Source organism: Heteronotia binoei, chromosome 1 (genome assembly GCF_032191835.1).
Source record: "Heteronotia binoei isolate CCM8104 ecotype False Entrance Well chromosome 1, APGP_CSIRO_Hbin_v1, whole genome shotgun sequence".
NCBI lineage: Eukaryota > Metazoa > Chordata > Lepidosauria > Squamata > Gekkonidae > Heteronotia > Heteronotia binoei.
The window spans coordinates 13422405-13436673 of NC_083223.1; the positions used below are offsets into that span (position 1 = coordinate 13422405).

The following is a 14269-nucleotide window of genomic DNA, read 5'->3' on the forward strand; positions in this document are numbered from 1 at the left end:
CGGTTCGAGGGCCCTCAGACAAATTCTACGGCTGGTTGCGTCCGTCAATCAGCCGCAGAATTTGTGTGAGGCGATGCCCGTCAACGCAGGAGGACTGGGTCCCATTTAGCGAATGATCGGTCCAAAAAATTGGGGGAGGTGGACGCAGCAATTTGCGTTGTGAGCGACGACTGAGAAAGGCGTGGCCGAAACCGGTCTCTGTTTTCTTCTCCAACACTTTTTACAAGAAATTGAAGATTGCATCTTAAAGCATGTTTTGGGATACAGTGGAGTTTTGTGGACCGGGACTTTAAGAATATCTTTGTATGGTTTGTGTATATGGAATGAGCAATGTATGAGCAATTGAATATACAGTGTTTGTTTGTGCTACCCGAACTCTGAGGTCTTCATACTAACATAAGAAGAGCCCTGTCAGATCAGACCAATAGTCCATCTGGTCCAGCATTCTGTCTCACACAACCAGTTCCTTTGGACGTCCACCAACAGGCCATAGAGGCTGAGGCCTTCCTTTGAGAAGAACATCAGAAGAGCCCTGCTGGATCAGACCAGTAGCCCATCTAGTCCAGCCTCCTGTCCCACACAGTGGCCAACCAGTTCTTCTGGAGGGCCAACAACAGGGCAGAGAGGCCAAGGCCTTTCCCTGAGAAGAACATCAGAAGAGGCCTGCTGGATCAGACCAGTGAGGGCCCATTAGTCCAGCCTCCTGTCTCACACAGTGGCCAACCAGTTCCTCTGGACGTCCACCAACAGGCCATAGAGGCTGAGGCCTTCCTTTGAGAAGAACATCAGAAGAGCCCTGCTGGATCAGACCAGTAGCCCATCTAGTCCAGCCTCCTGTCCCACACAGTGGCCAACCAGTTCTTCTGGAGGGCCAACAACAGGGCAGAGAGGCCAAGGCCTTTCCCTGAGAAGAACATCAGAAGAGCCCTGCTGGATCAGACCAGTGAGGGCCCATTAGTCCAGCCTCCTGTCTCACACAGTGGCCAACCAGTTCCTCTGGACGTCCACCAACAGGCCATAGAGGCTGAGGCCTTCCTTTGAGAAGAACATCAGAAGAGCCCTGCTGGATGAGACCAGTGGTCCATCTAGTCCAACTTCCCATCTCACACAGCGGCTAGACAGTTCCTCTGGAGTTGCCAAGGCCTTCCCCTGACATTGCCTCCTGGCTCCGGGATTTCAGAGGTTCAGTGCCTCTGAATGTGGAGGTTCTCTTCCGCCACCACGGCTAGCAGCCACTGACAGACTCATTCTCCAAGAATCTACCAAATCCCCTTGTAAAGCTGTCTCTTCCTGTGGCCACCATGATATCCTCTGGCAGCAAATTCCACTTCTCAATCCCTCTCGGTGTGAAGTAGTATTTCCTTTTGTCTGTCCTGAACCTCCCGCCCATCAGCTTCATTGGTTGCCCTGAACTTTGAGAGAGGGAGAAAAAGTTCTTTCTCAGTTCTCTCCACCCTAGGCATAAACCGATTAGCCTCTATCATGTCCTCCCTTAGTTGTCTCTTTTTTAATACTAAAAAGTCCCAGATCCCTCAGCCTTTTCTCACAGGGAAGGGCTCCAACCCCCTCAACCTCTCGGTGCCCCCCTTTGTACCTGTGATACAAACTCCTCATATTGTTCCCCAACAGCCAACAGAAGGTCTTTGTCATGTGAAAAATCACTGAAAATGTCGCTACAGCGTGCGACTGCGACAAAAAAGGCCAACACCATGCTGGGGATTATCAGGAAGGGAATTGAAAACCAGTCAGCCAGTATCATAACGCCCCTGTATAACCAATGCCCGCTTTGCGGTATGCCGGTTTCGACATGTCAGTGACAATGTATTTTGCCTTACAATAAATGCTTATTGAAATACATGTAAGCTAAAGGTAGTCCCCTGTGCAAGCACCAGTTGTTTCCGACTCTGGGGTGACGTCGCATTTTCCCAGCAGACTTTTCATGGGGTGCTCTGCCATTGCCTTCCCCAGTCATCTATACTTTCCCCCCAGCAAGCTGCTCAACCTTGAGCCGGCTACCTGAACCCAGCTTCCGCTGGGATCGAACTCAGGTACTGCAGCTTGTATAAATCGATGGTGCGACCTCATTTGGAATACTGTGTACAATTCTGGTCGCCGCACCTCAGAAAGGATATTATAGCACTGGAAAAAGTGCAGAAAAGGGCAACTAGAATGATTAAAGGGTTGGAACACGTTCCCTATGAAGAAAAGTTAAAACGCTTGGGGGTCTTTAGCTTGGAGAAACGTCGACTGAGGGGTGACATGACAGAGGTTTATAAGATTATGCATGGGACAGAGAAGGTAGAGAAAAAAGTACTTTTCTCCCCTTCTCACAATACGAGAACTCGTGGGCACTCCATGAAATTGCTGAGCAGTCAGGTTAGAATGGATAAAAGGAAGTCCTTCACTCAAAGGGTGATTAACACATGGATTTCACTGCCACAGGAGGTGGTGGCAGCTGCAAGCATAGACAGCTTCAAGAGGGGAATTAGATAAACATCTGGAGCAGAGGTCCATCAGTGGCTATTAGCCACAGTGTATTGTTGGAACTCTGTCTGGGGCAGTGATGTTCTGTATTCTTGGTGCTTGGGGGGGAAACAGCGGGAGGGCTTCTAGTGTCCTGGCCCCACTGATGAACCTCCTGATGGCACCTGGGTTTTTTGGCCATTGTGTGACACAGAGTGTTGGACTGGATGGGCCACTGGCCTGATCCAGCATGGCTTCTCTTATGTTCTTATATCTGGGGCAGTGATGCTCTGTCTTCTTGGTGCTTGGGAGGCTACAGTGGGAAGGCTTCTGGAGTTCTGGTCCCACTGATGGACCTCCTGATGGTGCCTGGGTTTTTTGGCCACTGTGTGACACAGAGTATTGGACCAGATGAGTCAGTGGCCTGATCCAACATGGCTTCTCTTCTGTTCTTATGTAAACGGAAGCAAAGTCACCAGTTAGGTTACCACTGGCTAGTTGTTTTTTCTCCTCTGGAACCTTTGGCCAATCCTTTGCCTGGCAGGAGGTAAAGACTACTAGTGAGAGGCAGAGGAAGGCAAGGGAGGATTATTGTTGGATGCCTTCGTTTCCAGGGGCCTCGGCAGTGAAGTAGGGCACGAAGGAGCGGTAGGGAACGACCCACAGCTCTGCATTTATGTGCAACGCTGAACGCAAGGCAAGAGGAACGGCGGTTAATAAACTAGCTTCAGAAGTCTGCTTGAGACTCCAATGAGCTGTGCTCCAACTACAGTTGGAGGAGAGCCCTACATGGGAATGACCGGCTAAGTAATTAGTTCCATTAAATTACGTTATATCCGAACGAAGCCTGTGATTATTAATGCACAAGGAAGTCTCGGAGTTGCCGGGATTATTTGCAGCGCTGGGCAATCCCACAGGGAGCATCAGTGGGACGGGAACCTATTTGGGTTAATGAGTGACAACACCCCCCCCCCTCTTTGATATCTGATCTGAAAGCACAGCAATGCAGACACACGTACAGTTATGTTTACATAATGGCATGCTAAAGACCTAGCCAAACAGCTACAGGAGCTCCAGCAAATCACACTCCTGATCAAACATCAGCAATCACTAATAGCAAAGCAAATCATCATCATGGCTTTTGTTGTAGGGAAAAGCCCAGCAGGAACTTGTTTGCATCTTTGGCCACACCCCCTGGCAGCACCATTCTTCTACACAGGGTTTTTTTTGTAGGAAAAAGCCCAGCAAGAACTCATTTGCATCTTAGGCCACACCCCCTGGCATCACCATTGTTGCACATAGGGATTTTTAAAGGAGAAACCCAGCAGGAACTCATTTGCATCTTAGGCCACACCCCCTGGCATCACCATTGTTGCACATAGGGATTTTTAAAGGAAAAAGCCCTGCAGGAACTCATTTGCATCTTAGGCCACACCCCCTGGCACCACCATTGTTGCACATAGGGCTTTTTAAAGGAAAAAACCCAACAGGAACTCATTTGCATCTTAGGCCACCCCCTTGGCATCACCATTGTTCCACACAGGGCTTTTTTGTAGGAAAAGGCCCAGCAGGAACTCATTTACATCTTAGGCCACACCCCCTGACACCAAGCCAGCCGGAACTGCGTTCCTGTGCGCTCCTGCTCAGAAAAAACCCTGATAATAATAACAGCAAAGCAAGATACAGAAAAACACATGAAGGCAATATTTCCACAGAGCTATGAGAACTGCGGTTGCTCAGCAAATGAAAAATGGTCACACTTCAGGTTATTGATTTCAGAAGGCCCTCAAAACTTGGCCACTATGAAAGAAGTGGCGGAAATGTTTTGTGCAGAGTAGCTGATTGGAGAATATCTTTGTCAGTTACACGATCAATTGACTACAAACGTCAGCTAGAGAACCAGGGCTTAAAAAAATCCCAAATGCTAGGCTGGCGTGGCACCTAGAAGTTTCATGGCGGTGCGTAGTATTTTTAGCAGCGATTTTACGGTCGTGTCGCTCTGCAGTTGTCAGTGGAAGTGCAAAGAGCTGGGGTCAACCAGTTTTTCCACTGGTGAAAAAGGGAGGCGGGGCTCCCTTTGAGCACGTTTGGGATCAGGGGACCTGCACAGACAAAAATCTCATGAGATGGGAGCTGAAGTTAGGAGAGGAACTGGCTGGCATGGAGCACGGAGCAGACTGGATCCCACCAAAAAGCCGCCCTGAGCCTGCTTCGGCGGGGGAGGGCGGGATATAAATAAAATTTTACATTACATTTATCATTTCGTATCAGAACGTTTATTTATGATTTCGCATCAGGATGCAGGACGTAAAAATAAATGTCCCAGCAGTTCTTGTCATTGCTTGTTTGTATGCAGTATCAACTTTATATCATTTACTCGTGGTAGATGAATTAATTCCTTAACCAATTTGTGTGTGTGCAGTTGGAAGTAGCGTATATATGTGGTTTATATAATATATATATATTATATATAAACTACTTATATATAAAACATAGATATAATATATTATATATATAAGTTTACAGATTTACACACATGTATACACACACGCTTAATAAATATACATAATTAACTAATTATATATATCCAAGTAAGAACATAAGCACATAAGAGAAGCCATGTCGGATCAGGCCGATGGCCCATCCAGTCCAACACTCTGTGTCACACAGTGGCCATAAAATACCAGGTGCCATCAGGAGGTCCACCAGTGGAGCCAGGACACTAGAAGCCCTCCCGCTGTTTCCCCCCCAAGCACCAAGAATACAGAACATCACTGCCCCAGACAGAGTTCCAACAATACACTGTGGCTAATAGCCACTGATGGACCTCTGCTCCAGATGTTTATCTAATTCCCCTCTTGAAGCTGTCTATGCTTGCAGCTGCCACCACCTCCTGTGGCAGTGAATTCCATGTGTTAATCACCCTTTGGGTGAAGGACTTCCTTTTATCCATTCTAACCTGACTGCTCAGCAATTTCATGGAGTGCCCACGAGTTGTATTGCAAGAAAGAGAGAAAAGGACTTCTTTCTCTACCTTCTCTATCCCATGCATAATCTTGTAAACCTAATTATATATATATATATATCCAATAACCTACATACACACACATACATACGTACTGTAATATATAAAGAAATATAAGTGTAACCCCAGGTTTTTTGTCACCCCAAATAAAAAAGCTAATCTCCAACCCTAGCCCCTCTTCAGTTTCTCATAATTCCATTGTCACTTTCAAAAGCTCCGTTTAATTGGAGATCAGGCTGCAGGAAGTGGTGAGCACGGACTGTGGGAGAGCGTCTGTGGGGGCCCTGGTGGTAGGTTGAAGAAGAGAGGGGGGCCCTTGGGACTCTCTGCCCAGGGCCCCTCGAAACCTGGAACCGGCCCTGTTACACCTAAAAGGTTTTGGCAGACTTCAAGTGTGCCAGGGAAGTTTTTCATTTCATGGCACATAAAATGGCTCCAATTATAACTTGCTTCAACAAGCCAATGCGGTGTCTGTATCCAAGAGTGTCTTACTGGGCCTCATTTGGGACAAGAAACAAAGAAATGACCCTAAAAATCTACAATAATCAGACACAACACACACACACTCTCCCTTGACCTAATTACTGTTGCTTACTGGCATTTTAAGAACTTTTCATGAAATATTTCAGAGACTGCTTCATTCAGGCTAACAGTAAAAATACCACAATATACGGACGTCAGCATAGTTCTTATTTTATGAGGCGGAGACACAGAGACATCTTCAAAATTGAGCTTGCCGCTGAATGCAGATGAGGCCTCAAAGGTAAAAAGGTTGTCCTCAGTAACCTTTTGAAGGCGGGCAGCAAGATTGGGCAATGACGCATGATGTCCCATTCTGTTTGTACCCGGAAGTGATGTCACGCTGCTCTAGGAATTCGCTCACCTCTATGGTTTTTCCCACAGAGACAGAGCGCTATGATGTCACTTCCGGGCAGGACCGGATCTACATGTTTTTTGAAGGTGGGCAGCAAGATTGTGCAATGACGCATGATGTCCCATTCTGTTTGTACCCGGAACTGATGTCATGCCGCTCTAGGAATTCGCTCACCTCTATGGTTTTTCCCACAGAGACAGAGCGCTATGATGTCACTTCCGGGCAGGACCGGATCTACACGTTTTTTGAGGGAGGAGGCAAAATTAAAAAATGATGCCCCCTTGTGGACCATTCTATCTTATGGTCCTGTAGAATACAATGGACTCCATACCCAATTTGGCGCCCCCCTCCGTTGGCGCCTGCGGCAAGCACCCCCCTCTGCCCCGCTCCTAGATTTGGCCCTGCTTCCAGGTACAACCCAGAAGTGACATCATGGCATTGGGCACCATAGCTCTCCACCCCTTGCTCCCACTGGAACAAAGAGGCCCAGTGGGGCGTGAGGCGGGAAGCTGCCCGTGCGTCTGGAAGAACGGCTACCCTGGGAGGGACAGTGGCTGAGCATCTGCTTGATAAGCAGAAGGCCCCAGGTTCAATCCCTGGCATCTCCAACTAAAAAGGGTCCAGGCAAATAGGTGTGAAAAACCTCCGCTTGAGACCCTGGAGAGCCGCTGCCAGTCTGAGTAGGCGAGACTGGCATTGATGGACCCAGGGTCTGGTTCAGTAGAAGGCAGCTTCATATGTTCTCACCTGCTGCATTAACCTCAAAAGAACACATGCATTCATAATCACGGAAGTGAGTATCTAAAACAAAACTTGATGTGCTGCTGCTGCAGCGACGTAGCCTTCTGACAATCCCCCGTCCCCTCCTTAGTTTCCCCCTTTCACTCTCAAGAGTTTACAAACCCAGTCTTGACAGCTCGCAAGATGTCCTACCTTGTGTGGTGCCGTCTAGTCCCATGACAGATTTCATCGCTCTTATGATCTGCTCTGCTACGGGTGGGCATATAGATACGGCGTATGTGGCGCTATGGGAGTGCGTCCGTATGTAGTCCACTAGTTCCTTAAACCGGAGAACAGACATTTCAGTGCAGGATCATTCCTCGTCTTCCCCCCACCCCACCGTCTCCCTTCTTGATCAAAGCGAGACCTAAGAACCTACTCGATGCACAAAAGCGGAACACTGCTGCAGTGCAGGCCCACAAGAGGGTGGAATGCAGAACGGCCCAAAATGAGGCGACTGGACTTGCTTCCTGAACCCAGCCAGTCAATTAATTGCCTCGTTGTACGAGTGAAATTCGGTTTTGGGGGGCAAGTGGCGAAAGGGCCACTTGGGAAGAAATTAGCAAATAGCGTTAAAATTATATTGGGAAGGAGGCCAAGACGTGATCTCTGTGTTAAATCATTAAGATACACTTCTCCCACGCGGCAGAACGTGTGTGTGTATTTTTGTTTAGCTCAACAACATTTTATGTCTTCCGCCTCTTAATCTAAAACAATCCCCAAACCAACTCAACAGCTTTTCTTCCTGCTTTACAGGCCTCTTTGTACTGCCGAACCTTTCAAGGACACGGAGTCACCATCAAAACCCGTTTGAGGAATTTATTAGTCCATCCTTTTAGATTTGGCTTTACTATTAACCCGGCGTGTCACCATGATGAAGGACTAATTAAAGGAACAGCTCCCCAAGCTTTCCCAACCCAGGGTGTTGTTGCAACCCCAAAGCCTGCCCCCACCCCGCCATTCCACACCTTGGCAGCTTTTCTTCTGAGACACAGAGTTTGCAAAACTGTACCCCTTCTCTGCCAGCAGTCAGACGGCTGCACCCTTCTCGCTGCTTTGCACAAGAGGAAATCTGAATACAATTCGCCCTCCCCCTTCTTTTGTTTTAACGCAGACAGAATATTGCGCTCATAGGCCAGAATCATTCAAACCAGAAGCATGTGTATAAGTGGCAGATTCGTGAGAGAATATACTGCCGTCGCCAAGTACGCTGGGCGTCTAATATAACTCTTTTTCTTTAATCCATACTTTCTCTAAGTTACACACAGTGGCAACTGGTTCACACATGAATAAAAGAAGACTGCAGATTTATACCCCGCCCGTCTCTCTGAATCAGAGTCTTAGAGCGGATTACAATCTCCTATATCTTCTTCCTCCACAACAGACACCCTGTGAGATGGGTGGGGCTGAGAGGGCTCTCACAGCAGCTGCCCTTTCAAGGACAACTCCTGCGAGAGCTATGGCTTACCCAAGGCCATTCCAGCAGGTGCAAGTGGAGGAGCGGGGAATCAAACCTGGTTCTCCCAGATAAGAGTCTGCACACTTAATCACTACACCAAACAGATTCTCCTCTGTGAACACACAGCTTTCGAAGGGTGCAGATAGGTTTCTTGGGAACTTTTTAAAAAGGCACTCTAAAAAGTGTTTGGGAAGTAGGTAAAGGTAAAGGCAACCCCCTGTGCAAGCACCAGTCGTTTCCAACTCTGGGGTGACGTTGCTTCCACAATGTTTTCATGGCAGACTTTTTACGGGGTGGTTTGCCGTTGCTTTCCCCAGTCATCTGCACTTTCCCCCCAGCAAGCTGGGTACTCATTTTACCGACCTCGGAAGGATGGAAAGCTGAGTTATCCATGAACCCAGCTTCCACTGGGATTGAACTCAGGTCGTGAGCAGAGCTTGGACTGCAGTACCACAGCTTACCACTCTGCGCCACGGGGCTCTTTTGCGGACACTAGTTACCAGCCTACAAACCCGTGGCTGTTTTCTCCGGTACACCACCATTTACACTTGATTACTTTTAATTAAAGAGGACATGCAGTGGCACGCAACCCCCTATAATTAAATCCTGATTTAGCAAGCTGCAGTTTGCTGAAGATCAGAAAACCACAGAAGAAGCGCATATTTATCAACAGGTGTCCCAGCGGCTGAATGGTTATGACGGTACTTAAAGGCAGCAATGAGTGAAATGCTTGAACCACACTGGGAGAAGAGGAAGGGGGACTCAAAACAGAAAGTTTTCACCTGTGCTATGAAGCGCATTATGTGGCAGGCTACCTATGCTACAGGTGTGTTCTGAGTCATACAAAGGCCTTCAATTTGAGGGCAGACAGACGCCCAGAGACTGCTCTTTGGGAAGAGAGTCATTAAAAAGGGGTGCCATGTTCCTGGGCCTGGTGAGGCCTGCAAGCCCCAGGAAAGCCTACCTTGGAGTTATACTGAAAAGACTACATTCCCAGGATCCCTTCTGTCCCTCTGATTGGGTGGCCAGGTTTCTGAGGGAAATTGGCCCAGAGAGAGGTGGGACCTGGGAGGAGAAGATAAAAGAACCAAGCCCAGGTGTTCTTTTCCTAGGAGGCAGAGTTGAGGAAGAGCTGCTGCCAGGAAGAGACCCTCGCCCCGTGAGGAAGGGTGAGTAGGCCCAGGTCTGACTGGCAGTTTAGGAACAGTAAGTTCAGATGCGTTAGGGCATTCGGTTATTTTTCCCTTCACCCCTTTTACTGTTTTATGCACCTTGTTTGTTATTATATTGCACTGACCTTTTAAATAAACCTTTTTGTTGTTGTTCACTCTGCCTGGTCCTCATGGCTATTAGTTGGCCTAAGCTACAGGAGACCTGAAGGTCTTGGGAGGGAACTCTGGGCCTTCTCAAGGGAGGCCCTTAACCCAGAGTGGTGGCAGCAATTGGTAAGACCCCCTGAGTTGTGACAAGGGGTCTGAAGGAGGCATTTCTGGGAGCCTGCTGGGCAGAAGAGGAAACTGCGTTCCTGATGTCTACAGCAAGCCAGGCCCAATTTTTTAAGAGCCAGGGTCAACCAGGCTCCTGGGTTTTTGCTCCACTTGCAGGTGTGTAAGGTTGCGGTTACCTTCCTGCCGGCAATGTAGCCTCCAGATGCTCCAAAGCTTTTGGTGAATGTCCCCATCAGTACGTCGATGTCATCAGGGTCCATTCCGAAGTACTCCACAACCCCCCGGCCTGTCGGGCCAACGGCCCCGATGCTGTGGGCTTCGTCCAAGTAGAGGTAGGCTTTGTATTTTCTCTTCAGTGCCACGATCTCTGGCAAGCGTACGATGGAGCCTTCCATGCTAGGGGAAACCAACAAAACAGGAAGTGAATACTTACAATTCGCTTGATAGGCTCAACTGCCTGATTCGGGAGGGTAGCCATGGTGGTCTGAAGCAACAGAACAAAGTGGGAGTCCAGTGGTCCACTTTGAAGACCCACAAAGTTCAATTATGGGTATAAACGTTCGAGTGTGTGCACGATGCTGTCTTACTTGCAAGGACACTTATAGGGCTCTGCCATGCAATTGAGAGAGCCTGGCAAAGCAAGCTATCCCTCCCCCCCCCACTTCCTCCCCAAAGGAGGAGCCTCAGCCAATGGAGAAAACAGAGGTTTTGCTCTGTAGCTTCTTTGCTATTCAGCAAGTCTTGAAAAGCAAGCTGTAATGCAGAAGGAAGCAGATGACAGCCAGTTGTTCAGGGGACTAATAGGAGCTCTCCAGGGTCCTGATTCGGCTCCTGGGCCGCATGTTTGACACCCCTGTCCTAATACCTCCTTCAGGCACCTTCTCAAAAGCCTCTTTGACAAAGCTCCAGGGGAGAGGCAGAGAGAGGCAAACTGGCGTGCGGTCCCTATGGGCGGGGGGGCCCACGGGCAGGTGCCTGTTTGGCCTATTTGTTAATCCAGCCCTGGTGCATTTTGAAAAGAAAGGAAGAATGGTGAGCTCCTGGCATTCCTATCTTCTCGCTGCTCTTTCGAGGATTTCAGCCACATACATCCTGCATCAATTGTATCGCTGACCAATGAACATAAGAACGTAAGAGAAGCCATGTTGGATAAGGCCAATGACCCATCCAGTCCAACACTCTCTATCACATAAGAACAGAAGAGCAGCCATGTTGGATCAGGCCAATGGCCCATCCAGTCCAACACTCTGTGTCACATAAGAACAGAAGAGAAGCCATGTTGGATCAGGCCAATGGCCCATCCAGTCCAACACTCTGTGTCACATAAGCAGCCATGTTGGATCAGGCCAATGGCCCCTCCAGTCCAACACTCTGTGTCACACAGTGGCCAACCCCCCCCCCCCCAAAAAACAACAACCCCAAGTGCCATCAGGAGGTTCACAAGTGGGTCTAGAAGCCCTTCCACTTTGCCCCCCCCTCCAAGCACCAAGGATACAGAGCATCACTGCCCCAGACAGTTCCAATAATATACTGCGGCTAATAGCTACTGATGGACCTCTGCTCCATATTTTTATCCAATCCCCTCTTGAAGATGGCTATGCTTGTAGCTGCCACCACCTCCCGTGGCAGTGAATTCCACATGATAATCACCCTTTGGGCGAAGAAGTACTTCCTTTATCCGTTTTAACCCGACTGCTCAGCAATTTCATTGAATGCCCACGAGTTCTTGTATTGGGAGGGAGAAAGGGAGAAAAGGACTTCTTTCTCTACTTTCACCATCCCATGCATAATCTTGTAAACCTCTATCATGCCATCCCGCAGTCGACGTTTCTCCAAGCTAAAGAGCCCCAGGAGTTTTAACCTTTCTTCATAGGGAAAGTGTTCCAAACCTTTAATCATTCTAGTTGCCCTTTTCTGCACTTTTTCCAGTGCTATAGTATCCTTTTTGAGGTATGGTGACCAAAACTGTACACAGTATTCCAAATGAGACCACGTCATCCATTTATACAGGGGCATTATGATACTGGCTTTGTTTTCAATTCCCTTCTCAGAGTCAGAATAATTCCCAGCATGGCGTTGGCCTTTTTTATTGCGACCACATACTGTCTTGACATTTTCAGTGAGTTATCTACACGACCCCGAGATCTCTTGGTCAGTCTCTGCCAGTTCACACCCTATCAACTTGTATTTGTAGCTGGGTTTTTTGGCCTCAATGTGCATTACTTTGCACTGAACCTCATCTGTCACATTGACGCCCACTCACCCAGCCTCAACATATCCCTTTGGAGTGCCTCACAATCCTCTCTGGTTCTCACCACCCTGAGCAATTTAGTGTCATCTGCAAACTTGGCCACTTCACTGCTCACTCCCAACTCCAAATCATTAATGAACAAGTTAAAGAGCATGGGACCCAGTACGGAGCCCTGCGGCACCCCACTGCTTACCGTCCTCCACTGCGAAGACTACCCATTTATACCCACTCTCTGCTTCCTATTAATCAGCCAGTTTTTGATCCACAAGAGGACCTGTCCTTTTACTCTGTGACTCTCGAGCTTACTAAGGAGCCTTTGATGAGGAACTTTATCAAAAGCTTTCTGGAAGTCAAGGTAAACAACATCTATTGGGTCTCCTTGGTCCACATGTTTGTTCACCCCCTCAAAGAACTGCGACAGGTTAGTGAGGCAAGATCTTCCCTTACAGAAGAATGGGTTAGGAGCACCCTGCAAAAACACACCTGAAAGGACATGAGAGTCTGCTTTCAAGTAAAAGCTTCCCATACCTGTAGATGCCTTCCACTAGAATAAGGATTTTCTTCCAGGCTCTCCGGCTCCGGGGCTGTCCGTTTATCACCGCTTCCCTCAGCAGCTTTTCTAAACTTTGAGTATCTAGTGATTTAAAAAGAAGGGGGTGGGGGAATTAAAAGAATGGTTTCAGCATCTTTTCTTTCTGGAGTCAATATCAAGTGCATTGCAGTTAGGAAAACAAAACCAAGTTTCTTCCCCCCCCCCCAAACCCCAATTCTCAGTTTTTATTGAATTTAAACAAGATATATATTTATTTTATTTATTTATTTTATTTGATTTATATCCCGCCCTACCCCACCTTCAGAGTATTTCGGTACCCGTCGGTTATAAGCCAACCGGAAGAGGACTGTCTTACAGGCCCTGTGGAACTGTCCAATATCCCGCAGGGCTCTGACCTCCTCCGGTAACTGGTTCCACCAGCAAGGGGCTGTGATTGAGAAGGCCCTGTCCCTGGTTGACTTCAACCGGGCCTCCTTTGGCCCAGGGATTACAAGCAGATTTCGAGAGCCAGATCGCAGTACTCTCTGGGGGACATATGGGAAGAGATGGTCCCTAAGGTAGGCAGGTCCTAGGCCATATAGGGCTTTAAAGGTAATAGCCAGCACCTTGTACCGGACTCGGTATATTATTGGCAGCCAGTGCAGTCCCTGGAGGCCCGGCTGAATGTGCTCCTGTCTAGGGAGCCCTAATAACAGCCGAGCTGCGGCATTCTGCACTAGCTACAACTTCCAGATTCGGCACAGGGGCAGCCCCATGTAGAGGGTATTACAGTAATCCAACCTTGAGGTGACCGTTGCATGGATCACTGTTGCCAGATCGTCCTGCTCCAGGAAGGGAGCCAACTGCCTCGCCCGTCTGAGATGAAAAAATGCGGACTTAGCAGTGGCTGCTACCTGGGCCTCCATAGTTAAGGCAGGCTCAAGTAGTACCCCCAAGCTCCTGACCCTGTGCGCCACTGTCAGTGGCACACCGTCAAGAGCTGGAAGGGGAATTTCCCTTCCCAGACCACGGCGACCCAAGCAAAGGACCTCTGTCTTCGCTGGATTTAGTTTCAACCTACTCAGCCTGAGGCATCTAGCCACGGCTTGTGAGATAAGATAAGATAAGATAAGATAAGATAAGATAAGATAAATTTATTTTTATATCCCGCCCTCCCCCGCCAAAGGCGGGCTCAGGGCGGCTCACAGACATGGAGGACCATGATATACATGAAATGCAATATAAATGAACAGTTTTAAAATTACAATTCAGTTAAAATACAGTTACATGATTAATTAATTAAATAGATAAAACAGGTGCCATAAAGTGCTACAGATCACAATCAAGGACAAGATGGCTGGATGGGTACAGATCCGTTTAGCCAGGTTCTGTCTCGAAAGCAAGTTGAAACAGAGAGGTTTTGCAAGCCCTGCGGAA

At 48.2% G+C, this 14269-nt stretch overlaps 1 protein-coding gene across 1 annotated transcript in view; it reads right to left on the reverse strand.

Moving 5' to 3' along the window:
- Nucleotides 1–14269, reverse strand: part of SPTLC3 (serine palmitoyltransferase long chain base subunit 3) — a 96713-nt gene that overhangs the window by 41372 nt on the left and 41072 nt on the right. Inside the window, exons 6-8 of the mRNA XM_060257660.1 lie at nt 12829–12934; nt 10226–10445; nt 7296–7422 (exon numbers count right to left, since the gene is read on the reverse strand). Of these exons, the coding sequence (XP_060113643.1) occupies nt 7296–7422; nt 10226–10445; nt 12829–12934 (453 nt within the window). The remainder of the gene's footprint in view (nt 1–7295; nt 7423–10225; nt 10446–12828; nt 12935–14269) is intronic.